General features: G+C 35.8%; 1 protein-coding gene and 1 pseudogene across 2 annotated transcripts in view; both read right to left on the reverse strand.

Moving 5' to 3' along the window:
• The window catches only part of LOC131675251 (target of rapamycin complex subunit lst8), a 383,875-nt gene that overhangs the window by 236,832 nt on the left and 128,907 nt on the right, over positions 1-18,136 (reverse strand). For both annotated transcript variants that reach the window (XR_009303023.1, XM_058954158.1), the window contains exon 2: positions 5,982-6,134. Coding sequence is in view for 1 of the 2 variants with exons in the window: in XM_058954158.1 (XP_058810141.1) it covers positions 5,982-6,134 (153 nt within the window). In the remaining variant the exon portion in view is untranslated. The remainder of the gene's footprint in view (positions 1-5,981; positions 6,135-18,136) is intronic.
• Positions 12,349-12,939, reverse strand: LOC131675252 (uncharacterized; annotated as a pseudogene).

Raw genomic sequence — 18,136 nt, forward strand, 5'->3', positions numbered from 1 at the left:
TCATCTCGGATTTGGATTCTGCGTTATATTCTATGTTTAAATCATGTAATATGTGTGGGGTCCAAATTACCCCCACCCCACCCCCAAAGTCATTTCAAGGTCAACCGTACTTCTTAAATGGGACCCCTCATTCTTCGTCACAGGTTTGAATTCTACTTGAAATTGTACCTTTAGATGATGGGATATTAATAGAGTCCGAATGACCCCCACCACACCCCCAAAATTATTCAAATTTAACCTTACTTTTTTAATGGAAACCCCTGTTTCTCACACCGGATTTGGAAACAGCGGAAAATTATTTGACCGGAATAATATTCAAAGGTTTTTTTTTTCGTGATGTTCAGAGAGTTAATTCAAGAGCAAAATTTTTTTAAATTAGACAGTATTTTTTTACGTTCTCTAACGAAGCAGTCGCTGTGAAAGTAAGTGTGACACTGTCGACTTCGAAAGTAACTCAAATAAGAAAAAATCGACCTATCCCTTCCCCTTTTCCTGTTCTCACCCTCTTCTTTCCACCCCCTCGCTTACTCATCCCTCACCCTACTCTACCTCTCGTATTATCTTGCTCCTCTTTTCCCCTCCCTCTCTCTTCATGTGATTAGTCATATGAAGCTGTTTAACCGTGTTCGATTTGAAAGATGAATAAATTGAAAATTATCGGTTTCATTTAAAAGAACTTAAGATTTAATTAAATTTATTTAATTTTAAATTAATCAATGCAAAAAAATGTAGATGTAAATATCTTCTAGTTATGCATTGCAAAATAATAAATTCCGAGGAATGAAAAATTTGCCAGTAATATTGTTAATACGCAAAGTCATGCATAATACTTTCATAATTATAAACTAGAAAGTTTCTGATTGGTATTACTTTTTTCTAAAATCTTGTATTCATTATTGAAATTTGATCAGATTATTACATATGTAAGTTATAACGAACGGCATGTAAGTTCGTTATGCCTCTCTCTTCCCAGGAAGCCAACAAATAATAATAATTAATTATCATGTAAACGTGTTTAAGTAATTACAGCGTGGACGTCAGCGAACGGGTAAGTGACGCGACTATCGATCGATCATCGATATCGACTCGCGGCGCGGACCCCGCTGAAAGGCGGCCCCCTTCGAGGAGAGAGAGAGAGCGGTAACAAAGAAAAAGTAAGTCTGCTTCCGACCGGCAACGGAGAAGCAACCGGCAACGCAAGCTCGCTAATTACCGGAGAGAGCAATTAAGTTAAGTAGCCACACACGTGACAACCGCCAACGTTGTTCCCGAAGAGTCTTGTGAACATTCGGTGATAGCGGCAGGGAGAAAAAGCGTGAACGCAAGAAGCGATAACGCGACTACCCAATCCTTTATAGGCGAGCGCGCCGTGAGTTACTCACGAATTAACTATAGAGCGACTCGTCCGTTTCAGCACTGTAAGTACCAGTTTGTTAACTTGGCTTCTCTCTCTACGGCTCTCTCCTCCTGCGTTGCTTAAACTGTGTATCCTCATCGATACTTTTCCGCATGGTTGATTATTTCTTTTTTGTTTTCGTTCGGCCTACGAATAGGATTCCGTTATACGCGTACTGTCGCTTCGTCCGGTTTACAACGAGCAAGTGCGGTTGCCGTTTCCATCTCAGTCAAGTTACCGAGACATTTCGACCGGCTAAAGAGCCGACACGAGCAAGCGACGTTGTTTTCTCGTTCGAACGGTGCGCGCCGGTTAGCCGTCGCCATTGTGCCTAACCGCTCTTAACAGGGCGTGCGCGTGCAAGTCCTCGCTGCGTAGCGTGTGCGCAACTCGTCGGCTGCACTGAAATTTGACGCGAGACCATCCACGCTGCCGCTTATACTGCGTGCGAATCACGCTACCGTTTGTTTGTTAAATAAATGAATTGAACTCATCCCTTTGCTGTCTATCATTTTCCTCGATTCCTAGTCGTACATGCGATTACGCGCTTTAGCTTCTCTTTGGCTGTCGCGCCTTGTCACACGAAAGCTTACGACACTCTCCGCGGGCCAAGTTTTCGACTCGAGAAGGAGGCAACTGAGCTGCTGGACCCAGGACGTTCGGTGCAGGAGTGCCGATCTGCTCTGGAGAGCCATTCACCTACTTTTCCGCGGTTACTTTTATATAGCGTGTCCCGCTCGAGCGAAGCTGAGCAGGAACACCGTTATAAAGTTAAGGTTCCAAGTCCTTGAGTTATTTTGTGGACGCATACTCAATAGAGATGGCAAATTATACGCCTACTGAAATTGTCGATATGATGATGATTTCAGGGGAATGTCATAACAATTATGCCGCTTCATCGAGACTGTACGCTGAACGGTACCGAGACCGAAGACATCCTACTGATATAATAATAAGAAAGTTGTCTGAAATGACGTGCGAGTATTGATTGTTCTAGCAGCTGTTCATCTTGATCCACATATTAGTACCAGACAGATTGAAAGAGAAACAGGAATTCCACAACGTACAATCTCAAGAATTTTAAGAGTTCATCGCTTTCACGCTTATCACATTACTCTTCGGCAAGCCTTGAGACCACATCATCTTTTGACACATGTTAATTTCCATCAATGGGCTTTGCAAACTATAGACGATGATCCATACTTCTGTCGATATGTACTTTTATGAGATGAAGCTATATTTCACAGCAATGGACAGCTCAATAGGCATAACTGTCACTACTGATCGGACGAAAATTCCTACTGGTATAGAACTTTGGACCATCACAATCGATGGAGTCTAATGGTATGGTGCGGAGTAGTAATGACTATTTGATTGGACGCTATTTTTTATCGTAAACGTTGATAGACATACTTACTAAGAGTTGCTACGGGACCTATCGAGACTATTAGAAGACTTAGCAACGCGAGTAAGAATGTGGTTTCAACATGATGGTGCTCCAGCGCATTTTTCACTCATTGTGCGTCAGTTTTTGAATGAAAATTACAAATCAGATGGATTGGACGACAAGGCCCAGTTGAATGGCTTGCTTGCTCTCCAGCTCTGACATCGTCTGATTATTTATGGGGATATTTAAAAAATGTTGTTTATGCTCTAAAGCCCACGACCATAGACGATATAAGGCACAGAATTCGAATAACTTGTGAAGCTATCCCTCGAGCGATGTTGCTTAAAACTGTGGATAACTTTTAAAGACGAATACTATTGTATATTGAAAATAGTGGAGGAAACTTTGAATAGTTTATCCGTGACTAATGAAATCAATTGTTGCAAACGTGAGAGGAAAGGAGATTCACGTTAATCAAGCACCCCAAACGTGAAAGTCAACCCTTTAATAACGCTTCTCAATAATCTCTCAATAATACCTCAATAACCCCTCAATAACTTCTCAATATGTCTTAGAAAGCTACTTTTAATGCGACTGCTTCGTCAGAAAACTCATTATCCAACTTTTTTAAATTTTGCCCTGGAAATGACCCTCGGAAGGTCACGCAAATAAATCTTCAAATATTATTCCGGACGAATAATTTCCTGCGTTTTCTAAGCCCGGTATGAGAAATAGGGGTTTCCATTAAAAAAGTAAGGTTGATCTTGAAAATACTTTGGGGTGGAGTGGGGGGTCATTTGGACCCCACACATATTACATGATTTGAACGTAGAGTTTAACGCAAAATCCGAATCCGAGATAAAAAGTAAGGGTTCCCATTTAAAAAAAACATTGACCTTGGAATGGCCTTGACCCATCATATTCAAGGTCGAATTTAAGGTCACCAAAATATGGTCTCCTTGGTATTGAGCAACATTTGTCTGAACTATTTTTCTGTACTATGCATAGAATTTGAGATATTGGGGTCCAAAAATTAAAACGACTCACCCTGTATATATGGTCTGTCACATAAAACTGATTGTTTAATATGGAAATGAAAACTTTGAAAGGAAAAGTATTTAATAATGTTAATTGCTATTTCGGCGTCGGATAACCTCTTCTATTTGTTTCTGCATATTTATGCATGCTCTTACAAAATCTTGAGTTATTTCATGGTAGATTTTATTTAAAACTATTTGAAGCTCTAGAAGAGTTGCAGGAGCTCTCTCTAAGTTACGTAGCCTCCTTCCCATCATGTCCCATACATGCTCAATAAGATTGAGATCTGACCTGAACTACTAGCAAGATGACTAGTTACTCTCTCAAGATAGGGTGCCTATTATTCTGCATGAAGATAAAATTATGTCCCATTCGTCGACTCATGGGAATCATATAAGAACATAAAACTTCGTTAATGTAACGTATCACTGTCAATCCTGGGGTGGAAGAATTACCGGATTAGTTTGATGGTCCATTGATATTCCGCCTCATATCATAATGGATTCTTCACCAAATGATAGAGTAGTAAACAATACATTTCTCCATTGTGTGAATATCCAGTTTCAAGGATTACGGGCGTAGCGTAAGTGAGTTCACCGATTGATGACCGTGGGCACTTTGGTACGAATTCATTTGAAGCGACCAGGCATCTATTTCCGTGTGCTTTTTTTTTCGAACACATCACTTATGTGATTGAAGCGTTTACATAAGTCTCACCGTTGGATTAGTGTGTGTTGTAGGTCAGGCAAATTGTAATGTATTGTTTGGATTTGAAAGCTTTTGGTTGTCAGAATTAAGTTTAGGAATCCGTGCTCAGCAGTTTATCGAGTCGATTTAATCAAAGGCAGGTCCTTGTTCTGGCGAGGTTGAAATTAACGTTATGAAAAATAGCAAAATGAAAAGAAAAAAAATAACGAAATTTATTACAACTTTTGGAGGCAATTAAAATAACAAAGGACACAATGTTAATAATAAGGAACCAGGGTTGTTTCGAGCTTAGGGACTGAATATTTTGAGAATCCATTACCGAACACTTCCTAGAAAAGTTGTGGAAGTGCCTACGCTTCTACAAGTTCTATGAAGGAGAAATTATGTGGAGAGACGGTATGATTCATCAAGAACAACAGTGAATGGAATAACTTCGCGGATTTTGAAGACGATGTTCAACAATTCTACTGCAGACTTGACCGCAAATATGTGTATGATCGGCTACACCGACGCACTTAGGTTGAGGACGAGTCAATTGCCGACTATATTACCTCCTTCTACCGTATTGTACGATGTACTAAACGTTCCAAACGTACTTGAATTGCGAAATGATTTGGATGGTGGCAAAATACGGTGCTGCGGGGGCCAACCGTCTGATGATCTCCGCATGAAACCGGCAAGAGCAAACACCGCGGTAGACGTAAAATTCGGACGTAACATTGTAACCATGTCAGTGCCAAACAACAGCGAAAACGACGGCTGGGGTTCGTAGAATCTGCGCATAAGATTTTCAAAGTTGGGAATGACGGATGAAGGGTTGGCCCTGGATGAGACCCAGGTAAGGAAAATTGCAAAAAACAATTGCAAAAAAAATAAAGACCAAACAGTTGTTGACGACATAGTCTTCACATCCTTTTCTAAATGTAACTCAAATTTACAATACCAATAAATGTTTCCGCGCTATGGATTAATTTATGCTACAGGACTAACTTATTGGAAAAGACTCAATCACTATATCAATGGATCATTTATGCAAAAGGCTAGACAAAAGCAATTGACAAGCAGTGTAAATAAATATGTGAAATTACTTGTTATTTGGTGATAATTGACGATATTTGAACTTGAAAAGAATTGCTGCTAAATGAGAGTATAACGAAAGTATAGTAAAATAAGCAAAGTTTATTTCGGAAAAATCAGCGAGGAACTTAAATTTAATGATCTCTCAACAGTTTTTATCCAATTACTTTTCAACATCATATAAATTCTTTTCTGTTATTTTTAATAAAAAACCAATTACATTATTGGTTAAATAAATTTTTTTCTATGTTTTATTACATGAAACATGTTCTATTTATATCGCTCATTGAAATAAAATCAAAGTTTGTAAGTTAAATTTACACTATCTTAAAGTTTATATGTAAAGAAAACATCAAATCTGTAATTATCACTTACTTGAAATCCAAGTCCACTAATATTTTTTGAAACTCCTTCATAATTGATGATTGGATTAGTACTGTTAGAATTTAAATCATACATTCTGATGTGCTGATAACCAGCTGCTGCGATTATGTTTTTATTCGGAGTGATTGCCAGAGAATTAACTTGCTGAGAAAAATAATACTATTAAGAATTCAATATTCCATGTATGTTAACGTATATTTGGGTCAATCCGCGTCAAACGGATAATGTCTCTTCAAAAATGAAGAACACCAAAAAAATTATGGATGCGCTCAAAATTTCGCCTTATGCTCTACTTTCATTTGCACTGTGGTGACTTTGAAGAATTAAAAATGGCGGCTCCAATATAGCAGCGCAAACCTAGAGATTTCGTAATAAATTTTCAAAATTCTATTGTGAATTATTCAATTATGATTCTATCAATATTTTTAAGACAACATTAAATTCAACATTCAATTTTATATAGGAATATAGTGTATCACTCGAGGTAAAAATATTTTATAATGTTATTTGAAGGTCAGATCGGGAAACAATAGTTATTTCTTGAATTACTATTTAATTAATGCTGATTAGCGAGGAAATGAAGATACTCATAAGTATTTCGAGTCACTGAATACAAATTTGATATCCGTTCAGTCTTACCAGGTCTCCAACAAGGTCATTTGAAGGTCAAATTGAGGATATCTTTTATTTTTTTGATAAGATTAGGATACCCACAAGTTTCATGTGTCGCTGAATCCGATGAATCCTAATGCAGGGTCCGTTGGAGTATCAAATATAAAAATGAAATGATTTTTTAAAATAAATTTTAATACATCACTTTATTAAATATATAATTTACCTAAATTTAATTAATTTTGCATATAATTTACAGTGCCGCTCACGCACTTTTACCCCCCCACGGACAAAATCAGTCTAACTTCAAAGTTTTATATCTCTGGTAGAAATTAACGTACAGAGACGCGCGTGGGTGCGTTTGAAAGGTCTTTCGGAGAGCTTTCAAATGATATGATTCACGGTTGCCATCGATTGTTTTTTTAAATTTTGCAACAATTATGCAAAATTGAAAATTCTGAAATTTTTTTATTATTTTTGACAATTAGCCAATTTTGGAAAAAAAATCGTACGAAAATTTGAAGTACACCATTTTTTAGCTATTACCAAGCCCTATCTGAATCACTCATCAAAAATTTATTTTCGTCAAATATGACGCGCGCACGGACATTTTTTCCTGGAAGTGACAGTTTTTTTCAACATTTTTTATCTCCGTCAAATTGTAACAATCGAAAAAAATTTATAGGAGAAAAAATGTTTGTTGTTTCACGTAGAATACTGCAATAATTTTTTTTTTGGTTTTTCGAAAAATTTCTTTTTTCGGTTTAAATTATTTTTCAAGGTCGAAAAAAAAAAGATTTCTTTTTTATGTAATTTACGATACTTGTTATGTAGTATTATTGAATGGGTGGAAAAAAATTTTTTTTTGTGGTTTCTCATCTTTTTAGCGTACCGACTGTGAGAAAAAAAAATTGATAAAAACCGAAAAAAAAAATTTTTCGAAAAACCAAAAAAAAAATTATTGCAGTATTCTACGTGAAAAAACAAACATTTTTTCTCCTATAAATTTTTTTCGATTGTTACAATTTGATGGAGATAAAAAATGTTGAAAAAAACTGTCACTTCCAGGAAAAAATGTCCGTGCGCGCGTCATATTTGACGAAAATAAATTTTTGATGAGTGATTCAGATAGGGCTTGGTAATAGCTAAAAAATGGTGTACTTCAAATTTTCGTACGATTTTTTTTCCAAAATTGGCTAATTGTCAAAAATAATAAAAAAATTTCAGAATTTTCAATTTTGCATAATTGTTGCAAAATTTAAAAAAACAATCGATGGCAACCGTGAATCATATCATTTGAAATCTCTCCGAAAGACCTTTCAAACGCACCCACGCGCGTCTCTGTACGTTAATTTCTACCAGGGATATAAAACTTTGAAGTTAGACTGATTTTGCCCGTGGGGGGGTAAAAGTGCGTAAGCGGCACTGTACATATATTTCTAATTTTAATTGAATTTTGGGTGTCATCAATATGATATAGTGGTGTCATATTTTTGGTATTAATGACATGATGTTCAAAATTATATTTCTGTATTCAATTAAATATTATAGTGGTATAAATTATTTTGTTTATGGTGTTGAATACTCGACCAATGGTATCTGTTATATGTAACGCTTATACAAATATTATTACAGACATATACGAAGTCTGTTCAAAAAGTATCGCGAATTTTGATCCGCGGTCTACGTAAATTTGATTTTTGATTTTTTTGTAGCGTTATGTTGGTACTCGTGTCCCTTACTTGTGCTGACAAGATCGGCCATTTTAAATGTTTAGTTAATTTTTGACAGCTGTTTTGCTTGGATGTGTTTTGGCTCGTCTTCGATTTTTACTTATTCTAAAAAATGGATCAAAGAATCTGAATCAAATTTTGTGTGAAAAACAAAATAAAATACGCGGACGCGTTCCGAATGTTGACTGTGGCATATGGTGAAGCTACCTTGGATCAAAGCAACATTTATCGGTGGTACATTCTCTCAATATGTTCTCAGAGGGCCGAGAAGATGTGAACGACGAATAACGTGGCGGGCGCTCGAGCACGTCAACAGACGAAAACATTGATAAAGTGAAGAAAATAGTATTGGCCAATCATCGAATCACCGTTAGACTAGTTTTTGAGGATCTAAACGTATCGATTGGCTGATGCCATTCTATTTTAACCAATGATTTGGGCATGAGTCGATTTCGACTCAATTTCGATCAAAAACAGCATCGCGTTAACATTGCTCAGTAGATGTTGGACTCGGTCCGTAACGATCTAAATGTGTTCCAGAAGATCATAACTAGTGATGAATCATGGGTTTATGGTAATGATGTGGAAACCAAAGCTCAATCATCCCAACGGAAGCTGCCGCATGACCCAAAACCGGAAAAAGACCGCTAAGTTCGGTCGAACGTGAAGGTTTTGCTCACAGTTTTCTTTGATTACAGGAGCATAGTGGATCATAAGTTCTTGCCTTAGGGTAGTACGGTCAATAACGAATATTACCTGTAAGTTATGCGTAATTAGCGCGAAGCAATCCCCCAGAAATGTTCGGATTTGTGGAAGAACAAAAACAGGCTTTTGCACCATTATAACGCCCCTGCTCACACATCGTTGCATGTGCGCGAATATTTGGCCAAAAACAACACAGTAATGGCGCCGCAGCCACCGTATTCCTCAGATCTAGCCCCTTGTAACTTTTTCCTGTTCCCAAATCTGAAGAGGCCCATGAAAGGACGACGCTACACCTTGAGGAGATAAAAATGGCATGGAAGGAGGAGCTGAACAAGATCACAAAAAATGATTTTTTTAAGTGCTTTGAGGATTGGAAAAAACATTGGCACAAGTGCATATATCAAAGGGGGATTACTTTGAAGGAGATAAAATAGATATTCATGAATAAATAAATAATTTTTGAAAACTGTGACGGTAAACGTCAAGTTAGCGCTGATAATATAACTTAATTGTTGCCTGTGAGGACAGCACCTGCCGGGGGGACGAAATTCGTAACGAAGGAATTCGGCACGCGCACAGACGGAACGCGCGCGATTGAAACCGAACTAGTGAAGCTTCGACTATCGTTGAGTCCGCCCGCTTTCGCTATCGCTATCGCCGATCCACGTGTCGTCAACATCAACACGTTAAAGCAGCAACAGCCAGTTATCCGTGATTATAGCCGCCAAGGTGCCAAGCAGCTATCAGTTCGAGGCCAGGACGAGAGTGTGTGTGTGTGTGAGGTTTCGCCATCGAGGGCGAAACCATAACGTGCGCGAACTCGCGACCCGCGAAATAAACAATAAAACTGTTCCGCTCTGTGCGATTTCTCTGAGTTTCCTTCGATCGTCTGCAATAATAAGGTAAGCTGGCCAGCTTAATTTCGCGATCGCGGTTGCATGATTAATTATTAATTTCCGACATTCGAAGTGTGCATGCGACGACTCTAATAACAAAGAGCAGCGAGCGTCCCGGCAAAACGTGTTGTCGATGAGCGAGCGCCAATGTAAACAAACGCGCGGGCCGACTTTACGTAGTGTTTGAATGGTAATAAAAGGCTCCGTCCGTGTTATTAACAAGTATTTTTCGACTCGCTCATTTCATATAGCTTCCACTCACTTTTCCTAGATTAGAGGACTTACTGGTTGACTGACGCACGTTTCTACATGCTCTCCGATTTATGTATTGAGCATACATAATTACGCGCGTCCTTTTAGTATAATTGCGCGATTAAAATAATTAAACGGTTTTACCCCGTTACAAAACATACCAAATTCGCGATACTTTTTAAACAGACTTCGTATATGGGGCATTCATTCTGAACGTTACCTCCCCTCTGCCCACTTTTCTTGTAACTTAAAAAATTGTTAAAAATACTTGAAATTCATTAAAAAAAATAAAGCTTTCCAATGCCGAGTGGCATATTGACCTTGCAGATCATGTTCAAGGTTATCTCAAAGTCAACTTTGTTTTTTCCAATATAATATTTAATTTTTAACCGCAAATTCAGAAAGAACGGAAAATTTTACGTTCAAATATCGTATTATATGTAGGGTCTATTAAAATTCCAAGATCGTATGAAGATCAATTTTTTTTCTAGCCTTTATTGTTGATCTTTCACCTGACCTTGGAGGTTAATTTCAAGATCAATTCGTCTTTCTTTGTAGTAATATCTACTCTTGATTGCACTTTTTCAATAAAGTTCATGTGAGGTACCACAAAATCGCTGGAAGAATTCAAGGCTGTACCAGAAAGTGCTTACCAGAAGTACTTCGAGGCTTGGAAAAAACGTTGGTACAAGTATATTATATCTGAGGGGGATTACGTTGAAGGGGACAATATAAATATTGATGAATAAATACATTTTTTTCCTAAAAATAAAAATTCACCTTACTTTTTAAACACACCTCGTAGTACAGCTTAAAATCATGTGGAGATGATGGATTATCATTCTCTATATTATTGTTGAATGAATATTTTAAGCTAACCAGACTGGACTGATTGAAAATTCAGCGTTTAAAAACTTAACTTTCAAAATTTTGATTTACAAAAAAATTACAAACGACTCTTTCATCAAACAAGGATATTAATTTTCGTTACTAATAATTTATCTCATTTTTATTAAAAAAGATGTGCTCTTGCGCTAACGACCGCGAGCTAATTTCATCCGAGAAGTGAAAAAGAGAGAGTTATCTACATAGAGAAAATGTCACTGTGTCGTTTCAGTGACTCGTTCCATGAGTCCATGCTCTATGGTTTACAAGAGTACTGCTAGTACAGATTGGTTATATTTTTTTAATGAATGCAAATGTATACTTGGCCTATACAAATTGAATAGAAATACTATTTTGAACGTAATTTTCAGTAGAGTTATCAGTGAAAAGAATTATGCTACCATCTTATTGAATAAGTTATTAAAATTTATTCAATTTCATTCAAGTCAAAATGAAAAACTCGTTGCATTGTGAATTCTATATTTTATTTACAGGTTAACATGAATCTGCAACTTGTATATTTGCATAGAAAATTTTTTTGAAAATTTGCTAATATAATAGTTGTTCAACGTGAAAAAAGCCTTTAAGCCACAAAAAGAGAAAGGCGTGAAAAAATTATAGAATAAATATTGCAAATTTATAGGACAAATTCATTAAGGGGGTTTCCTGCCTTAGAAGGCCTGAAAAAATCATTTTTTTAGGAAATTGTTTTAAGATAGAAAAAAATAATCAACTCCAGCAAAATTTTAGGAATATTTTATTATATAATTGAACATTATAAAAAAATTTTTTTAAAGAAAAATATCAAAATGCAGCCGATTATTAGATAAATTTGTTGGGCAATCCATAATCCGAGTCTCCTATTGTCGGGAGTGATAGAGCTCTCAATTTTGATCTGAAACAGAAAGCCAAAAAAATATTTCATTTTCATACATGTATTTTCTATTTCAACCAAGAAAAATCCGAAGAAATTGTGAAATTTAAAATTTTTTCCAAATTTGAAGCAAAAAGTGCTTTTTCAGAGAAAAAAGAATCTCTTCAATATGCTGAAAAAGTCTTTTAGAAACTTATTTTTAAAAATCTTTTTGGTTCATATAGAAGAGTAGATAAAACTGAAGCTAAAAAACTTCGTATCGTTACGATAGCTTATTTATATTTTTTGCAAACACGCCCGCCAGTTTAGAAAAAGTAGAAAAACGTAAACTCGAGGAAAAGCGCTTTAAAGTTTATGAACTAGAAAAATATTAATTTTCGACTACTTACGGCAATAATTCGCTAATCAGCTATTCCTGTGCCATACGATAGACCTTCAGATTCCTCATGGAACTCATTTCGTTGAAGTTGTTCAAGTCTACGGTCCGTACGAGCTTTCTTAGTGAAAAGAGTCGAATGTCGTCTTTCTCGTTCAATCCGTTGTATGTCGACATTATCCGCAAACATCTTACATTGCTGGCCAATTTTCAAATGGAGTAATTGCATGGTATACAGAACTGATGAATATCCCTCATTAAAAATTCCTGCAGCCATGTACGCAGCAATTTCTACGATTTTTTGACTAGAATTGAGATGTTTCGTAGTTATGCGCCAATCAGTGGAGTAGAACGATTCTTTCGAATTTTGCGTGTATCCACCTAAGCATCGCGTCATGAGATTGTCATTCGAAAGTTCTTCCTAGATTGGACAAACATATTCCTCCACTTTTTCGTCAATCAATCGAGCAGAATGTTTGAAAGATGCAAGACGATTCGTAGCTTCGACTTTATGCCATTCATACCAGCTGTTAGTTCCTGTCAGACAATTCTCGTGATGAGGAGATTTATCATTTGAACAATAATGATCTAACGTTGCCATCACAGCTTTTTTCATATCTTGGACAGAATGTATATTCCTTCAAATTGCCAAACCATAATATATTGTCAACTTTTTTATGAGACTCTCTGTTAGATGCTTTTTTTCTTCAAGCTTCTCTTCCTTCCTTTTATTTCGGAGTCGAGTACCCATGCGCTTTTGTACGTGTCCCACACTCATTTTTTGATACAGGGCAATCATCACCATATGGATTCATTTTTACCATACCATTGAAAGTTTTCGAATCACTGTCGCCGATGTAATTCGTACACTTTACTCCAAAATTTTCCAGGATCCATCGCCAGAAACTTTCAAACAATCAGCAGATTTATCATGTTCTATATTTTTTTCTTTCTCTTCTTTGACAGCTTTTTCACAAACACTTTTGAACATTGATTTTGACACTGTATATAAATGCTGCACAATTTGATCATATGTTAATTTTGCTAAACCTTGACACATATCTATAAGTCCACAAAATACATTGATACCTTCTCCTCTAAGAGCGAAAAGCCTCATAACAAAAACAATTCGTCTATTTATTTCGAATCCAGTGCTTATAAACGGTCCTGAATTTATTTCTCGATGACTACACATCCACGATAATACAATTTTGAAACCTAAGCCTCGATGTCCGCTCTCTGAAAATTTTATATTTTGTTTGCAAGATCTGCAAATTACGATATCAGAAATTGCAAAAAATAATGTGACAGACTCGATTATTCGATAGCAGTGAGTTGGATGCACAATGATGTTTTCGGTGCTAGCGGTGGCTAATTTTCTCTTAGTACTACTTATGTTGCACTCTGTATCGTCTGATTCTGTTGTGAATTGATTACCATAGAATTTTCGTTTCCGTGGTTTTGCAGCACGATTTCTACTCGATTTGTCACTTTTCGGATAACTTGACATGACTATATTGAAGCGCACTCGTCAGTAGTCAGAGCAAAACCAACCGTTACGCCACAAACAGCTCTGTAGAAAACACGTACACACAGATTATATACCGATATGACATATACCAAGGTTCAAAAGATGCTTCTGGGAAAGCAAAATATTATTTCGAATAGCTGCTGAACTTTTTCAGGTATATAGTTTCGAGTTTAGAGACGAGGGGAGGAGCACGCACGTTTCGGTCTAACTGAGCACTGGCACTTGCTCGATGCCCCGCTGCGTTTAATGTTATATCTTCGGAAATATTGAGAATCTGACTATAACTTAGGATATACGTATATTCTTATACATATAAGGAATAGATTTAAGCAATAAAAAAACATCGATTTTTTTAACGTTACAAAACAGGATACCCCTTAATTCTTAAGATATATTTGATATTGCAGTTCAGTTTCGGTAAGTTGTATACTTTCTATATTTACAAGGAAAAGTTATTGTTGCTGTTAAGAGTTCAGACCTTAATCACAGATCCTCCAGAAACCCGGATATAAATCATCGATTAGCTGTCAAATTTTTGGTACGCATGCTATTTAGTTTTAACAGGATCATACTTAAGCAACTAATTAGTTAAGCAACTAATTAATCTAAGAGTAATGGAATTCCATTACACTTAGATTTGATTAGTTTTGCAAGAAATTTCGGTCTAAGGAAATGTTTATACTATCAGTGTTATACGTAATGCTGTTACATGGCATTATTGTAACATCTCGTTGTATAATAATAAAATTGCAACGACAGTCAGTCTTCAACAAGAGGAATATTTCTGTATAAAGGTACTTTTCATTCAACTTATTTAATGAAAATAATTTTATTATATATTATAATCGGACATCTTTCAGATACTGTCAAATGGTAATAAAATAATTTTGTGAAAAATTACAACAATCTTTGTAGATATTTTATGGCACTGACCAAGGTAAAAGGTTACCATCTTTATACATGAAAAAGTATAAGGTTATTTATAAGTGAAAGAGTACTTATTACAGGAAATTCTTTTCTTTTTAAATATTGTAAGTACTACATTATTTATAAATATATTTATGTAATGGTAGATGTTTTATTCTGTGCAGAAATTACAGAACCACTTTGAAGACAATAATTTTTTACTTAATCTTACTTGCACACAATCAACGTGATACCAAATTAGACAACTATTACAAGCAATACTTGTTTGATTTTCCATAATTAATATGCTGCATTTCTTACACGTATATTTTTGCTCATTTCTCAACTTGATAATTGCAATTTTTTTAAATCGGAATGCTTACGGTTAAAAGTATTCTACCAATTTATCAAAGTTAATCTTTTCTGATAAAAATGAATCACTTGTCAGATTTTTTAACTTATCTATTAAATCAGTGGAATATGGAACTTTAGCTTCACTCCTCAAAAGTAGTTCAACAATGTATGGCAACTGTAACCATGATAAGTTTTTTCGTAATTTTCCTTTATCAAGTAAGTCTTCATATGCAACTGACATCTTTTTTTAATAGCAATCCAATTGCTGTTTCAGCTGGTCCCTTAAGTAGTCCTCTAGTTTTTTCAATTACTGTACTCTCAGTACAAATGTTGGTATTTTCATTATTATGTTCTATTTCTTTGATCTTTTTATCATGTTTTATTTTATTTCTATATTATCTTTTTTGTTCTTTCCACGACTTTATCTTTTGTTTCATCATTATTTTTTGATACTAAACATATTCTACAGTCGAACCTACGGCACTGCACCCTTCGGCACTGCATTGCCCGAATCACTGCGCGCCTCTATACCCTAGAAACTGCACGCTGCGCAGTACCGTCACTAGTAGCCCACTCACCGGGGGGGCCCTCTTTACCGAGCTTTAACTCCTATATTTTTGTATTTAAAATGGTTTTATTCATTCAACTTTTCAAATTTTTTATTAAAACTAAAAAAAGTAATTTTAATTGAATTATTTTAATGCCGACAAAATCCAATATTGTTCTATTAAATAAAAAAATTATCCTGCTTAATTAAACAACTACGAACAATTGCGCGAAAATTTTTTTGGGGCTCTTTTAGTGCTACATATGCCCGTACCTGGCTCAGCGCTGTGATTGGCTACCGCCAGCGTGCAGTGCCTTGGGTCGGCTACTCCCGAAAGCGTGCAGTGCCGTAGGTTCGACTGTATCTATTTTCTTGTCATTGTTATCAACTTCATTTAGATTCTCTTCTCTGTTGTCATTATCATTTTTTCCACCAATGACCTTAATATCTTATTTATCATTATTTTTGGGAACGTTAATTAAATTTATATTTTCATATTGATTATCTGTACCATTATAACCGTCTTTTATGCTTAAATATCCGTTCTCAGTGTCAGTTACATTTTCTTTTGTGGATATTTTGTCTATTTCCACAAAATACAAAGCGTTACAAATGAAGACCTATAAAATAGATTATATTACTTTCAATGTCCCAGTATAAAAACAAATTATACGAGGTGTGTTCAAAAAGTAAGGTGACGTTGTATTTTTAAGAAAAAATATTTATTTATTTATCAATATTTATGTTGTCTCCTTCAAAGTAAACCCCCTCAGATATAATACACTTATGCCAACGGTTTTTCCAATCCTCAAAGCACTTCTCATATGCACTTTTCGGTATAGCCTTGAGCTCTTCCAGCGATGCAGTCTTTATCTCTTCAATCGTTGCCAATCTCCGTCCTTTCATAGGACTCTTTAGTTTTGGGAACAAGAAAAAGTCACATGGGGCCAAATCCGGTGAATATGGTGGCTGAGGCACGATTGTGGTTTTGTTTTTGGCCAAAAAATCTCTCACAAGCAAAGATGAGTGAGCAGGGGCATTATCGTAATGCAAAAGCCATGAATTGTTTTTCCACAATTTTGGGCGTTTTCTTGGTATTGCTTCTCGCAAACGGCGCATAACTTCAAGATAATACTGTTTATTGACTGTACGTCCAAATGGTAAGAACGCCTGATGCACCACGCCATGGTAATCGAAGAAAACAGTGTGCAAAATTTTGACATTTGATCGAACTTGGCGTGCTTTTTTCGGTCTTGGCTCATCTGGGCTCTTCCATTGGGACGATTGGACTTTGGTTTCGATATCATAACCATATACCCATGATTCATCACCAGTTATGACGTTTTTGAGTATTCTGGGTCGTCGTTGACGTCATTCAACAGTTCTAGAGCAATGCTCATGCGACGGTTCTTTTGGTCAAAATTTAGCAATTTCGGAACAAACTTCGCTGACACACGTCTCATGCCCAAAACGTTAGAAAAAATTTCATGGCACGAGCCAAGCGATATACCAACATCCTCAGCAACTTCTCTGATAGTGAATCGACGATTTTCCAGAACAATTTTCTTCACTGCTTGAACGTTTTCATCAGTTGTTGACGTGCTTGGGCGTCCAGAGCGAGGCTCGTCATTGGCATCTTCCCGGCCATCTTGTAAGAGTTTGTACCACTTGTAAACACTTTTTTTTACTCAGAACAGTTTCACCGTATGCCACCGTCAATATTTCAAGTGTTTCGGAGCACTTTATTTTATTTTTTACACAAAATTTGATGCAAATCCTTTGATCCATATTTTTCGATAGCAAGAAATCGCCGAGCATGCAAAACACTTATAACCTTTACGGCTCTCACAACCAAACAAAAAATGCTATTCACTTGAAACTTGGTACAGATGTTCGGGAAAAGTTTACCAACATAACAAAACAAAAAAATCGATAATCGAAAGTACGTTCCCCGTGAAATTTGAAAAGTCACCTTAATTTTTGAACACACCTCGTATACTGTGCAATTTTACTATAAAATTAATTTATTTAACAAGTTTGGCTAATAATTTGTAGCAGAGAATACTATATTTAAACATTTTATATATCTTAATGAACATTTTTATCTCATAAGAGTTATTGTTTTCTGAACATATAGCCAATGATTTATTGCTTTCAGTAAATTGTACATTTACATCAAAGATTTGTTATTACCATCAGTAGTGTTTAATACATCATACTGAAAATAAACAGATATAACAGTATAAATATAACGTATTTAATGCACCAAAAGAGATACAATATAATACTCACATCTGCAATATGATTGTACAATAAATATAATTGGCTGATCACTAAAGATTTTTTATCTTTTGTTATTTTGATGCATATAATAAAAGGGCAGTTCACTTTTTGAGATCTAGATGATGTAAAACAAATTGAAAAATTACGTTGCCAAAATATGTAAATGTTTACCCATAGGCAAAAAATAAATAT

Source organism: Phymastichus coffea, unplaced genomic scaffold, assembly GCF_024137745.1.
Source record: "Phymastichus coffea isolate CEN01 unplaced genomic scaffold, Cenicafe_Pcof_1.1 PCOF00018, whole genome shotgun sequence".
In the NCBI taxonomy this organism is placed as follows: Eukaryota; Metazoa; Arthropoda; class Insecta; order Hymenoptera; family Eulophidae; genus Phymastichus; species Phymastichus coffea.